Source organism: Triturus cristatus, chromosome 3_1 (assembly GCF_964204655.1).
Source record: "Triturus cristatus chromosome 3_1, aTriCri1.1, whole genome shotgun sequence".
In the NCBI taxonomy this organism is placed as follows: Eukaryota; Metazoa; Chordata; class Amphibia; order Caudata; family Salamandridae; genus Triturus; species Triturus cristatus.
The window spans coordinates 949,321,256-949,345,834 of record NC_140583.1 but is presented as its reverse complement, the minus strand read 5'-3'; the positions used below and the strand labels follow the sequence as shown (position 1 = coordinate 949,345,834).

Genomic DNA, 24,579 nt, shown 5'->3' with positions numbered 1-24,579 from the left:
GGTGCGCGCAGCGCACCGCGTGACCACCGTGCGTGCACGGCACTAACTGCGTAAAGTGGGCGCGCGGTGCGCGAAGCGCACCGTGCGCGCACGGAACGAACTGCGTTAAGTGGGCGCGCACGCCACGAATGGCGTAAAGTAACTTAGCATTTAAAAAACCGTTCAAATTCACTGAAAAAACCATAGGTTTCACACACGTTATAGTTAGGAATTAGCATTTAAAAAACCTTGCAAATTCACTGAAAAAACCATAGGTTTCACACATGTTATAGTTAGCTGTACATTTCACTCGTAAAAAATCAATGAAATTCCCCCGTTATAGTTAGTGCAGGCAACTATAACTCACGCGACCGCAATCTTCTGCTGATGACATATGTGTCTTTATGAAAAAAAAATATTTGTAATATATGTATAGCTAAAATTTAATGGAAGAAGACATGGGCAAATAAGTGTCTAAATACAGTATTAGCATCAGCAGAGGATTGCGGTCGCGTGAGTTATAGTTGCCTGCACTAACTATAACGGGGGAATTTCATTGGTTTTTTACGAGTGAAATGTACAGCTAACTATAACATGTGTGAAACCTATGGTTTTTTCAGTGAATTTGCAAGGTTTTTTAAATGCTAATTCCTAACTATAACGTGTGTGAAACTTATGGTTTTTTCAGTGAATATACACATACATATATATATATACACACATATATATATATATATATTACCTACTGGCGGTCGCCAGTAGGTAGTTATAGTTAGGACCACGTTTCCATAGGAAATCTGCAACATTCTATTTTGAATAACTTTGGCGCCGGTCGACGAATCCTCGCGAATTTTTCAAAATAGGTGGGGCGCTACGCTCCGCACCTACCCTGAAAGTCTCGGGGGGATTCGTCAAGCGGGGGCTGAGATAAAAGGGGGGTCCCAAAACGCGTTTTCCCCATGCATTTTTCCATAGGACCTTTAGACGCAGCTACAGCCCGAACGGCTGAACAGAATTACTTGAAATTTGGCAGGGAGGTAGTCCTCAGGTCAAGGAAGTGCCTTTTGTAGGTTTGGTGTAAATCTGTTCCGTAGATTCAGAGAAAATAGCCTTTAAATCAATATATATATCTGAGCCAGCTTACGGCGCGCTTACGGTGCGCTTACCGTATGTGTACGGTGGCGTGCGCGAGCGCAATTTTGATTGGCTGTTAGATCTTAGTAAACATTCGAATCGGTCGAAACCAGGAAGCGGCGGCCGCCATTTTCTCTCTCGCTCTCTGAGTTGGGCAGCAAAAACAATGCCAAAAAATGTCTAAAGATGCACTTTCTTGAGATCCTAACCACCCAGCATTGATATAGGGGTCCCCAAACAACCCCCAAGCCCAAAAAAAAAAATTTTTTTTTTTTCGGAAAAATCGCCGATTACGCTTACCGTACGCGTACGGTAAAAAAAATTTTTTTAAAAAATTATCCACACCCTCCCCACCCCGTGTGCAAATGGTGCCCGAAGGGCACCATTTGTGCATGGGTTATTATTTATAAGAAATAAACAAAGAATAAATTTCACAAAGATGCGCATAATATGTCCCCCATGTGCGCACGGTGCGCGAAGCGCATCGTGCGTACATGGCCCATCCCGCATAACGTGGGCACGCGGTACGCACAGCGCACCGCGTGACCACCGTGCGTGCACGGCACTAACTGCGTAAAGTGGGCGAATGGCGTAAAGTAACTTAGCATTTAAAAAACCGTACAAATTCACTGAAAAAACCATAGGTTTCACACACGTTATAGTTAGGAATTAGCATTTAAAAAACCTTGCAAATTCACTGAAAAAACCATAGGTTTCACACATGTTATAGTTAGCTGGACATTTTATTGATAAAAAACCAATGAAATTCCCCCGTTATAGTTAGTGCAGGCAACTATAACTCACGCGACCGCAATCTTCTGCTGATGACATATGTGTCTTTATGAAAAAAAAATATTTGTAATATATGTATAGCTAAAATTTAATGGAAGAAGACATGGGCAAATAAGTGTCTAAATACAGTATTAGCATCAGCAGAGGATTGCGGTCGCGTGAGTTATAGTTGCCTGCACTAACTATAACGGGGGAATTTCATTGGTTTTTTATCAATAAAATGTCCAGCTAACTATAACATGTGTGAAACCTATGGTTTTTTCAGTGAATTTGCAAGGTTTTTTAAATGCTAATTCCTAACTATAACGTGTGTGAAACCTATGGTTTTTTCAGTGAATATATATATATATATATATATATATATATATATATATACATACACACACACACACATCTATATACACACATACATATACACACATACATACCAGGTATCATCGGCTAGACACTCCGAGTGGTCCAACAACGCACAAAATTTTACCGGACAATCTGCCCTGCCGGACTGCAAAATACTACATAAGCTTGTCACTGCATGGCCTCAAAAGCCATGGTCCGGCAGCCTTAATGTGACCTCGAGTCATGGACAGCTCTAGGCACCAAAGAAAAATGAGGAAAGAGAAGCGATTACATCTCGCACTAGAATCCTTTTCTGTTTTCTTGTGCTTTTTCTTTTCTTTTTGTAAAAGACCAAACATGTGTAACAAATGCATACAGCCATGTATACATAGTGGCCAAAAAGGACTAAAAAACCAATTCAAAATACTTCATAATATAATTGAAAAAAGGTACAGTGCCTAACAACAAACCACTGTAGGTGACCAGAAACACCACAGTAACCTCGCATTAAGATAATGCTTCCTGTAAAACCGAACCCTTGCCAGCAGCAAACACATGCAATCAAACTTGTGATCCAATAGGAAATTTGATTGTTAGTCCACCGATTATATATATATATATATATATATACACACACACACACACACACACACACACACACCTATGTACACATCATTTACCCTTCAAGAAACAACAGCCATGAATTCTCCAGGACTGTTAAGGACCGAAAAGGAAATTCAATACACACCTCAAAAAGACTGGTAATTGTAGGAAAGTGGCTCTGTATATACTGTTCCCAAATAGGTACAGTGTGTACAGAGTCCACAGTCCCCAGAGGTTTGGCAGAGGCTAAATTTAGATATAACCTTACTCTCTAAAGTGGTAGCTTGGTCGAGCAGTAAGGCAGTATCAGAGGACAGTGTAAAGCATTTGTTGCACACACTCAGTCAGCAAATGGTCTCACACACTCAAGAACTGAACTCTAGGCCAATGGTTTTGTATAAAAATATATAGTTCTTTTATTTTAGAACCAACAATAGGTATCAAAATATACTTTCTCAGAATGAGATGCTTTAGTTAAATACTTTGCAATAGGCAATTGACTTGGAATGCAATAGTTACAGTTTGTTGCAATAGGCAACACAATTTCAAACACAATAATACATTGAGCTCAATGGGAATTTTAAGTTATATGCAATTGATTACTTTCAGGATTACCTTTCTAACTCCAGGACTGGATCCTAGATTCAGTCCTTGGACAGTTCTTGGAAACAAGTGAGTAAATACGTTTTAGTTACTGTTGTGATTTTTAAGCAATATTTTGCTATTTTAAAAGTTGACACTTGGAAACTTTTTCTAATCAAATCACCAATGTTATCCTATGGAAGGAAATTCACTTAGCAGGTAGGTGGGGTTATTGTTACTTATTCTAGCTCAGTGTTGGATCCTGGATCCAGCACTAGTGTACCACCTGTAAGCAGTTGAGAGAACGCGTTTAGGTTATAAAGGCGATTTTTAATGAATATTTGTAAGTTTGCTAAATCGACACTTGGAATCTTTTTCTGCAAAAACTAGGCAATGTTATCCTATGGAAGGTAATTCAAGTTGCAGGTAAAGTATGTTCTTGTTACTTTTGTAATCCAGTGCTGGGCTCATAGGCTCAGTACTGGGACATCTATCTAAAACAGGTAAGTAATTACGTTTTCACAGTTGGTACGATTTTTAAAGAATATTTGTAGTTTGCAAAAATCGACACTTAGAAGAAATTTCTGAGAAAAACAGTCAATGGTTTCCTATGGGAGAAAATGGAGTTAGCGGTAAGCAGGGCTGTAATTACTTTTCAGGGTCAGTGCTGGGCACCAAGATCCAGCACTGGGATCTCTCCTAATAGCAGGTGAGTATTTTCGATTTCGTTACTAAGTTGATTTTAGGTGAATATTTTAAAGTTTAGAAACTCCACACTTAGAAGAATTTCCAAGTGAAACCAGCCAATGTTACCCTATGGAAGAAAAGTGAGTTATCGGCTTTTCGGTAAGTACTCGACTGGCAGAATTAAGGTTCTGGGCATAGACTCAGGGGTCTCCCAGGGTCAGGTAAGTACAGTTGTTACACCCTCAGTGTCACAGGGGCAGCCGGGTGCAGAGTGAGGTAGGCCCAATGTTATCCTATGGGAGGCAGGGGGCCCGTGGTTGGTGGCTGCTGGCTAGCAGGCCAAGAGGCTGTGGGAGCTGGGCTCCTGGTCACTTCTCAGGGCAAATGGGGAAGTAGTTGGAGTAGAAGTTGCACTGCCAGGGCCACTCTGGCGGCTGGGTGCAGGGTGCTTTTGAGCCGTCAGGCGCTCAATGGATTGCAATGGAGAAGCTCAAGAACGAACACAGGCTGCACGCTCGGGGACGAAGATTCTTCAGGTGCGACCACCACTTCGAGAGATAAGTTGGGTAGTTGGAGGATAGATAGGTACCCAGGAGTTGGGCACAGGGGGCCGCAGGGCGCCTTTTGGTGTCAGGTAATCTTACCCTCTGTTGATCGCGGTAGGGGGGCTCCCTGGTTCTGAGGCTGCAGGCGTCGTCGGAAGCGTCGAGGTAGGTCCTTGGGTGCCAGATTCGGGGTAACAGTCGTCGGAGGGATGTCCTCGTGGTCTTTGTACACTCCAGCACAGGCCAGGCTTGGCGGGTGCAGAGTGTGCAGGGTTCGTGGTTCCTGGCTGATGACAGGGGCCAGTTACTTGCTTTGAGCAGAGCCACTACTCGTGGAAGTCCAAGATGCTCAGAGTCACAAGGTAGCCTGGTCTTCCGGGGTTTGTGAGGTTGCTGGCCACTGGAGATGCCGGGATTTAGCAGGAACAGGTTCGAGGGTCGACAGGCCGGTAGGGCTGGAGCCAAAGCAGTTGGTGTCTTCCTCTTGTTAGCAGCTGCAGGGCAGGTCTTCTTTCTTCTTTGCTGTTTCGGAATCTGGATCTAAGGAAGGAAGAAAGTTTCAGGGTGCCCCTAAATACTAAATTTAGGGGTGTTACAGGTAGGTAAAGGTCAGGGACCACTGGGTCCCTGCACTGGGGTGGGTACACCCCCTATCCTGCCACTCTGTGGAAGGGGGGCAGTGGCCTAGTCCTGATTGGGCAGGGCTCCCCATCTTCAAGATGGCCAGAGCCCAGAGATGTGCTTCACCTCGCCTCCCTGAGGGGTGGAGTTGGCAGAGGCTGGCACACCCCATGTCCTTCCTTGGGGTTTCCGGACAGTCTTCCCGCCAAAGTGGGGGTTTAGAACCGGTCGGGCCAGTTGCTGAGTATAGCAAGTGGCCTGGAGAAGCTCACAAAGGCGGCATGCCTTTGAAGCTTCCCCTGCCCATCCTGGGGGAGGAGACCTAGCACCTCGCCCAGGATGTGCATTGTTGCAGGCCGAGGAGAGCAGATGGCTCTCTACCCAGGGGTCCAGCAACATGTCTGCTGTGTGGCAGCCTAGGCAGCCCCTCAGACCAGACGTGGATTGTAGGTTAGGTTCAGGGGGCATCTGTAAGATGCCCTCTGTCGTGCATTGTACATTAAATACTGCACTGGCATCAGTGCGGTTTAATGTGCTGACAAGTTTGATACCAAACTTCTCAGACTTCAGTGGAGCCATCATGGTGCTGTGGAGTTCGTGTTTGACGATCTCCCAGCACCATATACTCTTAAATGGCAGCACTGCACTTACAGTGCCCAGGAATGGACCTGGGAAGTGTAGGGGCACAGGGCTCATGCTCCTGTACCCACACCACTGGCATAGGGCACCCAGCTAGAGGGGTAGCCGATGTATGCCAAGGCAGTGTATTTTGTGGGCATGGCACAGGGATGTGTGCCATGTCTACTGTTTTGTCCTATACCGACTCAGCCTGCAAGGGCAGTGTGTGTGTCAGGGTACAGGGCCTCTAAGGGTGGCACAATAAGTGCTGCAGCCCTTAAAGGCCTTCCCTGGTCACAAGGCCCTGGGTACCTAGTGTACCATTTACCAGGGGCTGACATGTGGCCAGGGTTTGCCAATTTGGATTTTAGGTTTCAGCACAGTTTTTAGGGAAGGAACATAGGCCCTTGGCACCTGATTGGCAGGAGCACAGGGCACACTCAACGTACATTCAGCAATTCATCAAAAAGTGGGGGTATATCATGCAAGAAAGATGGCACTTTCTCACAGTAATATCTAACCTTAGACGGAGAAACATATGCAGGAACATTTTAGGAGAATAATAAGACCACCTTCTTATCCCAAAAAGACCTCCTACTATGTAGAGCTGACTGAAAACACCGATAACCGTTTCAGACACTACCTCTCAGCCAGACCATGGCATTTAGTTTACACCGCCTGTAGGAAGCTGTCTCTGTATATACTATACCAAAGTGAGGTATAGCGTGCACAGAATCCAGTGGAACCCCAAAGGTAGCCATAGGTAAAGTAGATTGCACTTTACACTCTATTTGCGGTAGAGTGGGCGAGCAGTAAGGCTTTGTCAGAGGGTAGTGTTAAGCATTTGTTGCACATACTCAATCAGCAAATGATTGCACACACTCAAAGGCTGAACTCAGACCGATTTGTTTTGTATAAAAATATTAAGTTATTTTATTTCTAGAACCAAGCCAAGACTAGTGCAGGTAAGTGATATAAATGCTTTGCAAAATATTATGCAGTTTTTACAAGTGAATACAAGTTGAAATGCAGTTAATTTACATACAGGTGTGTCAAGGTATTGAAATTGCTGTAGAGATTACTTTTTAGTTATTTTTAGATTACTTGTTTGATTACTTTTTCTACTTGGTGTGATATGCTTAGATATCACACCAAGTAGAAAAAGTAATCAAAAAAGTAATCTAAAAATAACCAAAAAGTAATCTCTTTCTCTAGGAAATGTCCCAGTGTGATATGCCTAGATATCACACTGGGACATTTCTAGGAGAAAAGTTAAGTAAAAACATTTTTGCACAACTGTACTTTTTTAGGTTTCTATAGAAATCAACTCCACACTTAGAAAATTTTTCAGAGGAAAACAGTCAAAAGGTTCCTATGGAGAGAAATGAAGTTAACGGTTTCCAGGTGAGTAATCTGTCTTTGGGGTTGAGCTTCGGAGGTTAGAACAAGGGTTACCCCAGGGTCATGGATGCACTCTTGTTACACCCTCAGCGGTACTAGGGCAGCCGGGTGCAGAGGCCCAATGTTAACCACAGGTGGTGGGCAGGGGGGGCGGGGTTGGGGGGGGAGGGGAGGGGAGGGGGGAGGGGGGATGGTGAGGGACTGGGGGCCTCCAGTGGGTGGATGCTTACGATCAGGCCTATGGGTCCTGGTGTTAAGCATAGGGCAAAGGGGGATCCTGTTTAGCACAAAAAGTGGCGGCTGAGGGCAGGGTGCTGGTTTGGCGCCGGGTGCCCTGTTGCTTTCAATGGGGATTTTCGGTTTTGGTTTTCAGCTGCAGGCTTGGTCCAGGAAGACTTCCGGGAGGAAGCAACAGTTGGGCAGGTAAGTTGTAGGGCTCAGGGAAGTAGGTGCACCCCGGGTTCTTCTCTCCAAGACGAAGGGCAGCTGGATGCAGGGATGTCTTCGTCTGATTTCACTTTATCAGGCCATTTGCGGTTGGGGTGGTCTCCGTGCCGAGGCTGCAGGCAACGTAGGGGGGAGTCCTGGAGGCGTCAACCCACAGTGGGCTCGGACTTTGGGCCGCTGGGGGACCTTGCTGGGACTGGTGAGCCACTTGAACTCTGGCCGTAGGCGATGGGTGCAGTGGTGGTACCAGGCGTCCAGTTTCTTTGACCTCAGCATGCTCTGAGTCTTTCTTGGCTGTTTCTTTTTAACAGAGCTGCTGTTCACAGGAGATCTGGTCTTTGTTGAAGGCAGTCAGTCCTCCCAGGGTTCTACAGGTCGCTGGCTGCAGGACAAGGTGACTTTTGGCGCAGGATCTCTGGAAACTGCAGACGGGCCGGTAGGGCTGGGGCCAAGTCAGGTGTTCTCTGCAGTCTCCTCTGCTGGGCGTAGTCTTTCATCCTTTTCCCCAAGTTGCAGGAATCTGCTTTCTTGGTTCAGGGCTGCCCCCTAAATACTGTATTTAGGGGCGTTTTAGGGGTCTCCGGATCAGTAGCCAATGGGCTACTGACCCTAGGGTGACTACACCCTTGGTGTGCTGACCCCACATGGGGGAGTGAGCACAATCCCTAATCCTGATTGGGGAGTGCCTGCCATCTGCAATATGGCAGGGTCTGAAGAGTGGGCTTCACCTCGCCTCCCCCACCTGAGGGGTGGGGTTGGCAGAGGGGGGCACACCTTCTGGGCTGGCTAATTTCTCCGGCCTGTCTTCCCGCCGAAAAGGAAGGGAGCCAGGAAGGGGGCCTGCTTCTGATATCAGGAGAGGCTGGGGGTCGAATTACAAAGGCTGCAAGGCCTTTGAAGCTTCCCTGCCACAGATGGCTCATCCTGGCCTGGGGGAGGTTTGAACACCTCTGCCCAGGAAAGGCTTTGTTTCAGGGCTCAGGGAGCGAAGGCTCCCAACCCAGGAGTCCAGAAATATGTCTTGCGTGGCAGGTTTGTGTACACCAGTCAGAAAACCCACCAGAACTAGGTCGTTTAACAGGGGGCATCTATAAGATGCCCTCCAAGTGCTTTTTTCATTAAATCCCACACTGGCATCAGCGTTTAATGTACTGAGAAGTTTGATACCAAACTTCCCAGTTTTCAGTAAAGCCATGATGGTGCTGAGGGGTTCGTAATGAGAAACTCCCAGCACCATATACTCTTAATGGCATTACTGCACTTACAATGTCGAAGAATGGACTTAGACACTGTAGGGGTACAAGGCTCATGCACCTGTACCCTCACCACTGGTACAGTGCACCCCGCTAGAGGGGTGGCTGACCTATGCCTGGACAGTAGGTTGTAGGCATGGCACACAGGGATGTGTGCCATATCAACATCACTTTCTCTGCAGCAAAACATGCAGCCTGCAATGGCACTGTGTGTGTGTAAAAGTACATGGCCTCTAAGGGTGGCACAATAAGTGCTGCTGCCCTCAGTGGCCTTCCCTGGCCACAGAGCCCTTGGTGCCCATAGTACCTTTTACAAGGGACTGACATGTGGCCAGAGGCGCCAATTGGGGGCACAAGGTACAGTTTTTGGGAAAGAACACAGGCCCTGGGAAACTGATTGGAAGGGACCAAGGTAACACAGTGAAAGTGCATCAATAGTCTGGCAAAAAGTGTGTGGAGGGGTTACTACAACAGAAACCCAGCTTCCTACACCGCCATGTTCCAAGATTGAACAAAGGAATTACCTGTGCCCTCAAAGAAAGGAGGGAGCCACAAACCTGTGTATTCCAGAGAATCCAATCATTGTGTTCAAAATTCAAAACATCCACAATATATATGCAGTCCGCTTCAAGTAAAGAAAACGAACTGCGCAGAATACCCTGGTTAAGAGAAACCAGACGAAAGTGAAAGGTAGCACAGAAGAAAAATAAAGGGTATGAGCCCACTATAATTGTCAATAAAGGGCATACAACATAGTCCAAGAAGGACCAATCCAATAGCAAACAAATAGACTATGTAAGTAACACACATAAAAGCTATACATTAGCCAACCAATACTCCACATAGAGTAAGACGTATGCCATTAAAGGTATGAACTCAAGATTAAGATCCGCCTCAGAGTAAAGTAAAAGAGCAAAACAGCTATGCAGCTGCTAAGACCATCCGGGGATCAAAATTAGTCAAAACCGGAGGCAAATACTCTTATTAAGAAAGAAGTAGTGCTTAATACTTCAACACCACAAGCAAAACAGCGGAGTCAGGAAATAAACCTTACCCAACTTAAAGATCCACGACCATGGCTGTGTAAAAGGGAAGTAAAAGACCTGGAAAGGCCATACTACAAGTGCATCAAAGGTCATACCGAACAGAACAGACTCTAGGAACCTCAACTCCCACAACAAAGCTTGTCTGCAAAGAGCAGCAGAACAAGCTGTAGCACCACCAATAGAAACAGTGTTAAAATCATACAGAGTCAACTCAGGCAAAGAGGAGGGAAGCCCACAGAACAGGGCACCCCTATCCACGGAAATTGAAAATGGAAGGAGGAGACAGGCTAAGGGTCTGACGCTCCCCGACTGGACCGAAACCTGCGTAGGGCAACATTCGCTTGGGCTCCACAAAGAGGAGCCCCATCAAATGTCATGCCAATCAAGACCAACTGGACAGCTTCCGAAAACCCAGACACCCGGAGCCATGCGTGCTGGCGCAATGCCACAGCAGAAGCCATGGCCTGCCCAATGGAGTCCGTGGAACCCATTCCACACTTAATGAGCAGTCTGGCTGTCCGACGGCCATCTGAGGTCAAATGATGCAACTCACCCTTGTTAGTATCGGAGAACAAGGGTAAAGGTTGGCTCAAAGACTCCCACAAAGTATGGAGAAAAAGTCAGAGGACGCAGACCGCTTTAGTGGAGTGTAAAGCCGCACTAGCGGAGTACAAAATCTGTTTCCCGCAAGAATCCTGTTTCCTGGACTCTTTATCGAGGGGAGGGGATGGGGGGGCTGGGTCTTCGATCTCTTTCTAAGCCACTTACCTCGAGATGTCGACCAAGACTGGGTACGTTGCGGTTGACCAATGGGTTTAGAGCAGCGCTCCCGGGCATGACCTCTGGCACGGGAGGAAGACAGACTATGTGAGCTGGAAGTCCACGACAACCATGCAGTCACAAGCTTCATGCGCCGCGCCCACAGTGCCTTTGGCTTCAACCACTGACATGCTTCACTCTCGTACGTACCATACAATATGCGAGCACAAAACCCACAAGACTTAAACCCAGAGGGCATAGAGCACACTGTTTCAGACGAAAAAAGTAAGTCACAGCAGACCGAAAAACATCCAGAGATGCCTTTCTCTGGATCTGCGTTCCAGCGTGGAAAAGAAGAACCTGCATCCGGACGCCAGAGGGGACTTACATGGCTCCACTGACGACATATCCGGAGACTACATCATATCCCTAGACTAAATCCTTGCGGCGCCGTATAACACTGTCCTCCGGCATGCAGAGGAATCTGAGGCTAGATGTCTATCAGATTTAAGCAACCTGTCACAGGAATGCAAGAATTTGATAAGGCAATGCAGAATTAGGGTGTTGATCTCCGTTACTGGTCCATATGCAAAACAGTTTCTGCTTTGCTCTATAAGTCTTGTTGGCGGAAAAAGATCTGCATTCCTTATGAATGTCTACGAGGAGGTACTCTTATTCTACAGCAATGACGACAAGTCCAACTATGATGGGGTGGAATGTTTCTTGAGCAGTTGACGAACAAGTTACTTACCTTCGGTAAAGATACATCTGTAAGAGACAGGTTAGTTATGGATTCCTCACCTTAGAATTAACCCCAGGCGTCAGACTGGATCCGGAGAATTTTTTCCTCAGCAGTACTCCTGCATGTCAATAGGTGGCGCCGGCCGACTGCGTTCGTAGTTGGCGTCATGGTTGCCGGAATGACGTTGCGGTATATACTTAGACACCGCCCTCTCGTGCTTACGTCAGTTCTTTACATGACATTCCACGTCAAAAGTGCAGAGCCATGCAAGACACTGACCAGTGGTGCACACAAACTAGGGCTCTGAAAGGAAAGCCTTACCCTAGAAGTCAGTTCGCAGAATGGGGAGGATGGGTGGGGCGGTGAGGAATCCATAACTAATCTAGGTCTCTTACAGATATATTGTTACTGAGGGTAAGTAACTTGTTCATGTGAAAGATACAATTAATTATGGATTCCTCACCTTAGAATAGATCACCAACAATACCAACCACGGTGGTGGGTCTGCGAACCAAGTTCACACCAGAAAGCCCTGGAGAACTGAACGGCCGAAGAAGCAGTCTCTCCGGACTTGGCTGTTCAGTGAAGCCGACGTAGCAGCCTGGCAGACGTCAAGAAGGGGGACTCGACATCACAAAGTAGTAGTGGCTGCCGTCGCCCTGGTGGAATGGGCAGGCAACCCCACTGGAGGTTCCTTTTTCGCTAAGGAATAGCAGATCTTGATGCAAATAACGACCAATCGGGCGATGGTGCGTTTTTGCACGCCTGACCTTTCTTGGCGCTCATATAGCCAAAGAGCTGGTCATCCACCCGGAATTGTTTTGAGCCATCCAGAAAGAACGAAAGCGCACATTTTGGGTCTAGGTGGTGGAGCCTCTCTTGCGCTTTAGGAGGGTACGGAGGCGGAAAGCAGGTGGGCAAAGTGATGGTCTGTCCTATATGGAAAGAGGTAACCACTTTGGGAAGGAAAGAAGGCCTAGTGCGGAAGACATCATATCTGGATGAACAGGCAGGGAATGAGGCTTAGAAAGGGCTTGGAGCCCACTCACCCTGCGAGCAGAGGTGATGGCAACCAGAAAGGCAGTTTTACGGGTCGAAAGAAAGAAGACAGGTATGTACCGACTCGAAAGGAGCACACATAAGTTAAGAACTAGGTTCAAGTCCCACTGGGGCCTCACGAAAGGAGTTGGAGGAAACAAATGAATAATGTCCTTAAGGAAGCGATTTACAATAGGGAACTTGAAAAAAGAAGGCTGGTCAGGCAGCCGAAGAAAAGCTGAAAGGGCCGAAAGATTGCCTTTGAGAGTGACCTGAGCAGAGCCCTGCTGGGCCAAAGAAAGAATGAAGAGGAGAACCTCTGAAAGGGGGGCAGAAAGGAGATCCACAGCCTTTGCTGCGCACCATGCCACACATTTGTTCCATCTACAGGCGTATACAGTTTTTCTGGAGGGACGCCTGGCTGCCAAGATAAAATTACAGACTTCGGGAGGAAGGCCTAAAGCTGTCAACTGTCGCTGCTCAATCTCCACGCAAGGAGGTAGAGGCTGGACAGGTTTGGGTGGAGAACAGCCCCCTGCTGCTGCAACAGAAGATCCTCCCGAAGAGGCAGTCTGATCGGAGGGTCTATGGCCATGTGTAATAGCTCGTGATACCAGACTCTTCATGTCCAATCCGGGGCCACAAGAATGACTTGGGCCAGGTCGCGCTTGATCTGCAGCACTCGTGGCAGAAGTGGTATAGGCGAAAAGGTGTATAGAAGACTCCAACTCCACTTGCGACGAAAAGCGCCGCCTCGCGAGTGCGGCTTTGGAAATTCCAACGAGCACAACTGCTGACATTGCGTATTCTCTTCGTGGCAAAAAGATCTAACCAACCAAGGCTCTGCCCACTGCTGAAAAAGACCTTGCACCACCTCAGAGAACCTCTTGACAAAGTCCACAACCCCACCCGCCCTGTTTGTAGCAGTATTACAAGGCAGTGGTGTTGTCTGTGTACACTTCCCCGGACAGAGGGAAGGAATGCCATTAGTGCAAGACGAATCGCCCGAAGCTCCAGAAGGTTGATATGGAGCCCGTGCTCCGCCGGAGACCAGAGGCCCCTGATCTCTGCCTCTCCCAAGTGGCCGCCCCACCCCAGCAGCGATGAATCTGTCATCACTGTGAACTCTGGTAGGGGAAGGGAGCGGGATCTGCCGTTGACCCAATCCTGGTTTCGTTAGCCACCACTGCAATTGCTGTGCAGTGCCCTCCGAGATTTGGACGCAATCGGAAAGATTCCCCTGATGCTGTGCCCACTGGAACTTCAGGTCCCACTGCAGAGACCACATATGCCACCTGGCATAGCCCACCAGCAGCAGGATGCAGGAGGCCATGAGGCCCAGTAGCCTCAGGATCATTCTGACTGAAACCCGGGATAGAGGCTGAAAGATCGGAATCATAGCACAAAAATCCCAGACTCGCTGCTCGGGAGGATAAGCCCAAAACTGCGCTGGGTCCAGAACTGCTCCGATGAAAAGGAGCTTCCGAGAGGGAATCAGGTGTGACTTTGGCACATTGATGGTGAACCTCAGCGAGTGCAGGCGGTCGGCCGTAGTCTGGAGGTGGGAGACGACAGCCTGAGGTGAGCCCGCCTTCAACTGCCAGTCGTCGAGATAGGGGAAGACTGGAACTGGAACCCCTGACCTGCGCAGATGAGCTGCGACTACCGTCATCACTTTCATGAACACCCGAGGGGCGCTGGTAAGGCCAAAGGGGAGCACAGTAAACTAAGTGCTCGTGGCCTACCGTGAATCGTAGGCAACGCCGATGGGCTGGCAGGACGGGGATGTGAATATAAGCGTCCAACACTACCATCCAGTCTACAGGGTCGAGGGCAAACAGGACCTGAGTCAACATTTTGAACTTCACCTTCCGGGGGAAGCGAATGACGTTCCGGAGATCCAAGATAGGACGCAGGCCCTTGTCCTTCTTGGGCACCAGAAAGTAGTGGGAATAAAAACCATAACCTACTTCTGGGGCAGGAACGCGCTCAATAGCTCCCTTGGCCAATAGAGCCGTAACTTCCTGTTGGAGAAGGGCCAGGTGATCCTCCGACATGCAATGGTTCTGAGGTGGCATGGATGATGGAGTAGCCCCTTCGGACTAGCTGCAAAATCCAACTGTCCGATGTGATGTTGAGCCAGTGGGTGAGGCGATGGCAAATCCTGCCACCCACTGGCAAAAGGTGGCCCTGAAATGTCAAACTGGGAGGGCTTGGAGGCTCCTGCGGAGGGGACGCTGGTGGACTGGGGTGCCGGCCCCCAGACCCACGAACGGTGGGTCCCACGTCCCTGGCCGCACAGAGGCTGGACAGCTTGTGCAGGCCTGTGGCTCTGGGCAGAATATGGCTGGGCACCCCTTCCGTAGCCATGAAAGGGGCGAAAGGCAGACTATGATGGGCGGGAGGTGGATGCGAGGCCCAAGGACTTGGCTTTAGCCCTGGAGTCCGTAAAACGCACAAGCGCGTTGTCCGCCTTGTCGCCAAACAAGCGAAGCCCATCAAAGGGCATGTCCAAAAGCGCAGCTTGGACATCACCCGAAAAGCCAGTAGACCTCAACCAGGCGTAGCGTGTAAGGGCTACCGACGTGGAAATCATCCTGCTTAGCGAGTCGGTGGTGTCCAGCCCACATCGGATGGTGAACTTCGCTGCTTCTCTCCCTTCGGCAACTGCACAGGAGATCACAGCCCGGGCCTCCTCCAGGCACTGTGTCAGGACCTGCGCAACCGTGTGGGAGTAACGGCGCAAGAGACATGCGGTGTTCAACGACCGCAGTCCCAAGCAGGAGGTAGAAAACCTCTTCTTCCCAAGGTGGTCCAGCTTCTTGGATTCCCTATCAGGTGGTGCATTAGGGAAATGAATCCTTGGAAGTCGAGATTTGGACTACAAAGCTCTTCGGGGTGGGGTGGTGAGAGGAAAATGGGGGTGGGCCGGGCGGTGGCATCTGGCAATCATCCTATCCACAGGAGCCCCTGTGTTGGGCTTGGCCAAGTGCCCAAAAGGATGAGGGCCTCAATGAACGGCAGCAGGGGCTCCAAAGAAGCTGCTGCACCTCGGTCAGGTTAGTCCTGGCCGCCACCGTAGGAAGCTCGAGGTGTAAGGCCTCGGCCGACCTGCGCAACACCACTGCGTAAGGTACAACCTCCTCCGTAGCTATGGTAGGGGGGGGGGGAAGCATGCCAAGGTCCGGGGAGGTGTCCAGAGCCCTACTAGTCTTCCTCACCCTCTCCTGGTAGCTAATCAGGTGGTGGCTCCGCGACCGGTCCCGCGACCTCCCTCTTGACCAGGACGTCGAACGGCGAGGAGTGGACTGCTGTGCCTCGAGATGCTTTCGCGCCCGTTCCCGCAAAGACTTCGGGTTCATGGCCCGGCAGTCGGAGCACAACTTCGGGTCGTGGTCGCGCTCCAAGCACCAAAGGCACATGAGGTGCGGGTCTGTGACCGACATAAATTTGCGACAGGAGTCGCAAGCCTTGAAGCCGGTCCGACGTGACATCCCTCCGTGCACCAGGAGTCTGACGATAAAAAAAGATGTCGACAAAAGTCGCAAAAACTGAGTCAAAGGGAGACTCTAGTTACAGCTCTCTCCGCATCTGTGCTGGCTGGCGGGGAAAAAGAACGAATGACAGCGTGCGTGTGCAGCGTCTGAGTAGATACCGCAACGTCATTCCGGTGACCACGACGCCAAAGATGAACGCAGTCGATCGACACTACCTATCGACACGCAGTGGTACTGCTGAGGAAAAAATTGTCCGGATCCAGTCAGACGCCTGGGGGTAATTCTAAGGTGAGGAATCCATAACTGTCTTTCAGATTAGTTAAAAAATGTAGTCATCAAACTTTTTCATCTGAAGGAAACTCCTTGTCTGCCACAGTATACAGAATTACTCCTGAGAACGTTGTCTTCAAGGAGCAAATTCATGGAAACTGCTAGGACTGACCACATTTGCCCATTGTTTCTGCTCAGAATAGTTAGCAAACTGGATGCTATGAGATCTGAGCCCTAGTAGGTTCTCTTTCCAATGTTGTTTAATCATCTTCATTCTCTGTCCAGCAGGGAAGTATATGAGCGAGCAAATTAGGTTCTAGATGTTCTTTGTGCGGTGCGAGATGACCAAGGGTAGCCAATCAGGTATGCAGAGGTGTTCTCTGGAGCTTTGTTTTTATTAGGAGCAGTGTGATTTCTACTACAATAAGAGGTCTGCACTACTAGATTTTAATTTCACAGGTAATCAATGACTGGTCCTGATCACAGTTATTTGTTGGCTTCTTAAAAGCACAAAGAAAATGTGTTGTTTCCTTGCTGGGACTGGCAAATCAATTTTTTTCTAATCCCTTTCTACAGGTAAAGAAAACCTCTAATGTTGTGTTGGAGGAAGTGCAGATGATTGAGTTTGGCACAATGTAGTAATCCCCTTCTGGTTCTGTGGAGTATAATCATGTTCTTCACCTTCATGTGATTGTTTATCCTCATGATTCTGAGGTCCAGGTGTCTTGTTTACAGGAGATGGGCATCGTGGATTTGCCACACAACTTAATCTTAGTAAAGATAGCGGATGAGCAAGGGGCACTACTTCGGTGAAGATTAAATAGGTGGACAGTGGTTAGGGAGGAAATGGTGGCATAGTTGTTTGCTGGCCATGTGCTCCACTTGGTGGTCTAGCACCATCAACAGTAATTAGGCAGCATTTGTTGTAGGTCTTTAACCAAAGACATTTACAAGTATCTGAACCATGGATTGATTTGGAAATTAGTATTCCTCCTCATATGGATTATAATGCCACTTATCCATCGCCCTGAACCTACAGTACAGTACATGTAGGTTTCATAGGGTGGGGGGGATTAGGGGGTATAGGAAGAAGTATTGTTTTTTCCTTTACAACTCTGGTCATCCACACTGGCTTGTAACTTTCTCACCCTCATCATCTGGGTTCTGGTTTTTGATTTTCAGTTGTGTTGGATTGTAGACAAAGCTCAAATGGCCAGCAGTCCTCTGACTTCTCTAATCTAAATTGGTTAGAAATGTCAAGCCTGACAAATTAACATCCCATGGAGGAAAAACGATTTTGAGGTAAACAGTTGTCAAAACATTTTAGAGAATGAATCATAAAAGGCTATTTAAGAGGGAAGGCTTCTTTAGTAAACAGAGGCTGAAAGGGCTGAGATGCAACCTTTAACTGTGCCGACTGAAAAGCCAGGCTTGTAAAACGATAAAACAAACAATAACACATCTGATAACTTGAACTGTAAGGGATTTAAGAAGCTTTTTTTCTACGGTAAGGAAATGCCTTTTTGCATTGTCACTCCCAAGTTTGACTGATGCTGCTGGTTTTTCAGTGCACTATGGCCTCCTAACCAGACCTCAGTGCCATGATCTAAAGTGAATGCCGAACTGGTTGCACCCAATTGGAAATGGCTAACTTACATGCAAGTCCATAGTAAATAGTACCCAGGGCAGGTAAATTAGAGGGATACCCCAGGGCTTGCATTACTGATGGTGCCACCCTGGAGGTCTCCCAAGTAAAACAATTCCTCCAGTCTACCACTGAAGACTGGTAGAGCAGTTGTGCACTGTTAGCCCGACTTGGACATTGAAAGCAATGGAAAAGCCACCACTTCACCTGGACATGTGTATAAGTCACCCTTCTGGCAGGCCTAGAGAGCCCTAAAGGCAGAGTGCAACCTATGACACCGGTAGGACAAGTACTTTGCATGTCCTTCCTGACAGTAAAACACGCAACACTGCTGTTCTTAATGTGGAAAGACTTGGGCGCCCAATTGGCAAGTACAGGGTTATCAAACAACTTGTTTCACTAAGCCTGATTTGTATCTGAAAGCAAAATCAATGTAACTTGTTGCCTTTAAAAGTCCTGTGCTCTCCCTTTTCCACGAGGCTGTTTTCTGCTCTCCTAGAGAGATGTGCCAAGGACTCTCAGGAAGAACAATAATGAGGGATTGCAAGCTAGGGAGGTGTCACCTATCCCCTGCAGGAAGGCCCTTTGACACTAGCCCCGAAAGGCAGACTTCAAAGGTGAAGCTGCCTTTGATGGGCAGATGTGTAACACCAGGGGGGGGGGGGGCTGCCCCATTGTTGAGGTGGACAGGCTAGCAAGGGGAGAAGATAGGGGAAACCAGTTGCAAAACCTTTTTCCCCAGGGGTGTGTAGCCCTGAGGTAGTCAAACTCCAGGGGTGGGCTAGTGAGTTCTGAACACCGTGAGGGAGACCCCACTCTCAGTCTTGGGAGTGGGCAGAATTGGGCATCCTGGAATAGCCAGATGCCACACTGAACATGAAGTTGTCAACAGGTGGGAGGGAACCTGGTAGCTCATTGGCCATTAACTGCATCCTACCCAGAGGGCATTTTCCGAGCATAAGAGGGGTACCTCTGGTAACCAGATCTCACATGTACTGACTAGGAAGAAGGACCGAAAAAGGACTGCCCTACTGCACCAAGGGACCACCAAATAGGCAACTTTGGCCACAGGGGTTAATGTCCCTCAAAGTCCTGACAGATAAAGCAAAAGTCCAGTTGTCACTGGACTAATGTTCTCTGTTCACAACAAAACCAGTTGTTCTCTTCTGGTGATAACTTTCCTTCTGAGTGACCAAACTGCACTAAGACAACTTACCTGGGTCCAGCAGACTTGAGTGCAACTTTTAAGTGTCAGGACTCGTTGTTCCAGGTTGCACTTTGGCCAGGAGCAACAATTTGGTGATGTGGGCAACTGATTTGCCAGGGCAGGCTTCTTCAGCTTTTGGGGCCCTGGTCTGCAGCAGCAAGTCAGCCAACCAACATTTGGAGTCTATTCTGTCTGGGGCTCAGGGAAGACTCCCTCGGGCAGGGCATCTCAGTCACAGTTATCTCCTTGCTAGCCCAATGAGCAGCAGATGCAGTCCACCTCAGTGGAGCCTCTCTTTGCCAGGTCAAAGGTCAGCAGGCACTCTTTTCCAGTACAGACGAGATCGGAGGACTGGATGCCCAAAGTGCTATATTTATGCCCAGACAGGGCCTCAGGGGATGCGATGGTTAGTAGCCAATGGGCTATCAGGTCGCCTCCCGCCTAACTACTTCCTGCACTGTGACGCATCTAGCTACCCCAGAGTGAACTATTCTGCCAACTCCCAAGATGGCTAAACTCTTCCCAAGAGGTGAAGCTACCGGAAGGCTACATGCCCACAGGAAAACTGTCATGGCAATTGTTTTCCCCCTCTCTGTCCCAGACACCAGGCAGTCTACCTGAACAAAAGAGTAGCCCATCTGTGTATTCCCCATTTTCCCATTAAAGGCAGCGGCGTCCCCTTTGAAGCACCCATTGTGGGTTCACACCCTGTGAGATTTCCAGGGAGGGGGTAACACCTATTACAACGGCAGGTTCCCTTCCTAGAGCCATTCACACTTCTACAAACAAATATAGATTTATAGCAGCTCTGCATTGGAACAGCGAAGATCAAGACTGCTGCAGTCAACTTAAGACTCCACTGGCATCTGTCAATACTGGTTAAAGCCAATGAGAACTATGAATAATTCATACTTTTTGTAGAGATTATAAAATCAGTCCTGCATCTAGCCTTGATAACCTTATTACTGGTGTTCTCTAGAGTTTAAAGAGCAAATATGCAGAAAGTCTTACTGTCAAAATTGTATCCTAGATTTTAACCATCCAGTTTACGAGCTGCTTAATTACAATTGTGATTGAATTAATTATGAGAGATGTAGTATAATTTACAAACCTCAAAATTCTGAAGAGTTAAACTCAATGCTTAGATTCAGACAAAACGTTATCTCCTCTGACATTAAGGTTTAAGAACGAGGGTCTCAGGACCCTACACACCACTTAACATTATCAGATTTATAAATGGTGTTTCAATACAAAGTTCTCACAATTATGGCACAAAATCTTCCCTCCATGAGAGACTGACTACCACATTAGCAATGAATTAGCTTGTGAATGATCGGGTAAATGTCCACATACAAGGACAGTAGTGTTTATATCAGTAATGACAAAGCAAGTGCACAGTATTCTCATGCCCTGTATGCAGTGCCTCTTAGCCATGTCTGCATTGTGACATCTAATGAACCGCTTGTCCTCCAACACTAACAACCCATTTCCTATTGCCAAACATAAAAGCAAATGGAGTATATTTTAGAAATCGGATGTACAAAGTTTCCAGGTTGGATACTTCCAACCTGGAAGGTGAAAAAAAGAACTGGGATTTAACAGCTAGTAAAGCTAAAGAGTATGTGGAAAAGCTCTTGTAAAAACAACTTCTTTAATATTAGAGGGTATATCTCTTCCTTACATAGCATTTCTTACCCTAAAGTGCTTGTGCAAGAACGTTTAAACTAGTTCATATAGAATGTCTGGTTGCTTTCCTCATTAATTGTGGCATTTGGTGATCGACTAGAAACCAAGCAGATTCATTCTTTAGAAGGAGCATGGTGTTAAAATCAAACCACAAAATGTCAGCCCACGTTGACTTTCAAAATAAAGTCAATACTTACAGATTTATGCCTCCTTTTCTTTGTTTTCTTCTTGTGCTTCTTTGACTTTTTATTACTTTTCTCTACATTAGACGAAAACGAAATTAGAGATTACGATACGATGAAACCACTGAAAGGGCTTTTTTAAATGCAAAAAAAATAATAAAAGACATATCTTACCAGATTCTTCAGTGGAGGAATGCTCAGAACCACTTCGCGATTCTGATCTTTGACGCTTCTTTTTTGAATCCTCTTCCTCAGACTCTGAACCCTACAATTTAAGAAAATCCTTGGAAGCTCAAGAAACAGTCATGCAAAAAGATGCAAAACACGGAGAGGTTAGAACCTAGGAAAACGCTTACCGAACGTGAACGAGAACGCTTCCTATGATGCTTCTTAGCTTTTTTAGAATGTTTCTTGTTCTTAAGGTGATGATGCTGACACTCGTGCTGAAAATGATAAATAAGAAAACATTAATAGGAGCACGTTTACTACAGGAAAACAAAAAGTTACAGCTCCCTCTTTTGTTTATATTCAGCTAAACTCACTGTAAATGTCCAACTTGCCACTCTTCAGAGGTGATATTTGTAAAATGAACAAAAAGCAAAATAATATAACGATCAATCATTATGCAATTATATATAAAGGTGGCTTTGAATCTTTAATGTTTTGTACGTGTTTCTACCTGTATACATATATGTAAAAATATATGCTGGTTTCAGCTAGAACTGCTCACAGTCTCTTAAACGAAGATATCAGGTCAGATATCTACAGCAGTACTGACAAATACCCATACCAGCAATAGCATAAATGGTTTTCGATTGGGCAGTATATTTTCAGCAACTTTAGGCGTCTGGACAATGCTATTTCAAATAGCTGTACCTATGGAAACTCTCAACATTTCCAAGACAGCTTAAGTTTATTACAGATATAGCAGTGGTGCAGCAACAACTTAAATCCCCAATGAGTACCCCTCTATAGAGGCTGTGTGGAGAAATTAGGATGCCGGTGTCAAGATTTGTGTGGTGATTGGGAAGTCTAAACAAGCATTGGCAAAGACAATAGGTCTCGCCATTACAAGAGCGATTGACTTTGGCTGTGTTTTTGCCATGTTTTACACTAGTGTGGCAACTCTTCAGCATGGCTAAAAGTTAGTGGCGTGGAGTGGATTTGTTGGAGTAGAGTATCATAGAAGGGAGTAGTGTTGTAGGGCTGAGTAGAGAAGAGTAGAGTTTGGTGGCAGAGTGCAGTGTTGTACATTGGAGTGGCATAGGCTGATGTGGAATGGATTGGAGCGGGGCGCGTTGGGATTGGAGCGGGGCGCGTTGGGATTGGAGCGGGGCGCGTTGGGATTGGAGCGGGGCGCGTTGGGATTGGAGCGGGGCGCGTTGGGATTGGAGCGGGGCGCGTTGGGATTGGAGCGGGGCGCGTTGGGATTGGAGCGGGGCGCGTTGGGATTGGAGCGGGGCGCGTCAGGCGGGAGCGGGGCGCGTCAGGCGGGAGCGGGGCGCGTTGGGATTGGAGCGGGGCGCGTTGGGATTGGAGCGGGGCGCGTCAGGCGGGAGCGGGGCGCGTTGGGATTGGAGCGGGGCGCGTCAGGCGGGAGCGGGGCGCGTCAGGCGGGAGCGGGGCGCGTCGGGATTGGAGCGGGGCGCGTTGGGATTGGAGCGGGGCGCGTCAGGCGGGAACGGGGCGCGTCAGGCGGGAACGGGGCGCGTCAGGCGGGAACGGGGCGCGTCAGGCGGGAACGGGGCGCGTCAGGCGGGAACGGGGGCAGGCCGCGTCAGGCGGGAACGGGGGCAGGCCGCGTCAGGCGGGAACGGGGGCAGGCCGCGTCAGGCGGGAACGGGGGCAGGCCGCGTCCGGCGGGAACGGGGGCAGGCCGCGTCCGGCGGGAACGGGGGCAGGCCGCGTCCGGCGGGAACGGGGGCAGGCCGCGTCCGGCGGGAACGGGGGCAGGCCGCGTCCGGCGGGAACGGGGGCAGGCCGCGTCCGGCGGGAAAGGGGGCAGGCCGCGTCCGGCGGGAAGGGGGCAGACCGCGTCAGGCGGGAAGGGGGCAGACCGCGTCAGGCCGGAACGGGGCAGACCGCGTCAGGCCGGAACGGGGCAGACCGCGTCAGGCCGGAACGGGGCAGACCGCGTCAGGCCGGAACGGGGCAGACCGCGTCAGGCCGGAACGGGGCAGACCGCGTCAGGCCGGAACGGGGCAGACCGCGTCAGGCCGGAACGGGGCAGACCGCGTCAGGCCGGAACGGGGCAGACCGCGTCAGGCCGGAACGGGGCAGACCGCGTCAGGCCGGAACGGGGCAGACCGCGTCAGGCCGGAACGGGGCAGACCGCGTCAGGTCGGAACGGGGCAGACCGCGTCAGGTCGGAACGGGGCAGACCGCGTCAGGTCGGAACGGGGCAGTGTAAAGCATTTGTTGTACACTCAGTCAGCAAATGGTCTCACACACTCAAGAACTGAACTCTAGGCCAATGGTTTATATAAAAAATATATGGTTGTTTTATTTTAGAACCAACAATAGGTATCAAAATATACTTTCAAAGAATGAGATGCTTTAGTTAAATACTTTTGCAATATGCAATTGACTTTTGTAGGTAATAGTTGCAGGTTGTTGCAATAGGCAACACAATTTCAAACACAATAGTACATTGAGCTCAATGGGAATTTTAAGTTATATGCAATTGATTACTTTCAGGATTACTTTTCTAACTCTAGAACTGGATTCTAGATTCAGTCCTGGAACAGTTGTTGGAAACAAGTGAGTAAATTCGTTTTAGTTACTGTTGTGATTTTAAAGCAATATTTTGCCATTTTAAAAGTTGATACGTAGAAACTTTTTCTGTTCAAATTACCAATGTTATTCTATGGAAGGAATTTCACTTAGCAGGTAAGTGGGGTTATGGTTACTTTTTCTAGGTCAGTGTTGGGTCCTAGATCCAGCACTAGTGTACCACCTGTAAGCAGTTGAGAAACTGTTTATACAGGCGATTTTTAAGGAATATTTATAAGTTAGCAAAATCGGCACAAGAAATTTCATAGAAAGACAGTCAAAGATTCCCTATGGAAGAAAATTCAAGTTACGGGTAAAGTATGTTCTCGTTACTTTTGTAATCCAGTACTGGGCTCCTGGGCTCAGGGCTGTAACATCTATCTAACACAGGTAAGCATTTACGTTTTCACAGTTGGTACGATTTTTAAAGAATCTTTGTGGTTTGCAGAAATCGACAGAAGAGATTTCACAGAAAAACAGTCAATGATTTCCTATGGGAGAAAATTGAGTTAGAGGTAAGTACGGTTGTGAGTACTTTCCAGGGTCAGTGCCGGGCACCAAGACCCAGCATTGGTATCTCTCCTAATAGCAGGTGAGGATTTCCGTTTTCGTTGCTCGGTTGATTTTAGGTGAAAATTTTAAAGTTTAGAAACTCCACACTTAAAAGAAATTTCAGAGAAAACCAGTCAAATTACCCAATGGAAGAAAAGTGGGTTATCAGCTTTTGGGTAAGTACT

General features: G+C 48.1%; 1 protein-coding gene across 4 annotated transcripts in view; it reads right to left on the bottom strand.

The window, feature by feature from the left end:
• PRPF40A (pre-mRNA processing factor 40A) overlaps nucleotides 1–24,579 on the bottom strand; it is an 827,412-nt gene that overhangs the window by 250,178 nt on the left and 552,655 nt on the right. For 2 of the 4 annotated variants that reach the window (XM_085645530.1, XM_085645531.1), the window contains exons 23-25: nucleotides 21,427–21,513; nucleotides 21,245–21,335; nucleotides 21,086–21,147 (exon numbers count right to left, since the gene is read on the bottom strand). In XM_085645530.1, the coding sequence (XP_085501656.1) occupies nucleotides 21,086–21,147; nucleotides 21,245–21,335; nucleotides 21,427–21,513 (240 nt within the window). The remainder of the gene's footprint in view (nucleotides 1–21,085; nucleotides 21,148–21,244; nucleotides 21,336–21,426; nucleotides 21,514–24,579) is intronic. The other 2 variants (XM_085645532.1, XM_085645533.1) reach the window with 1 other exon arrangement.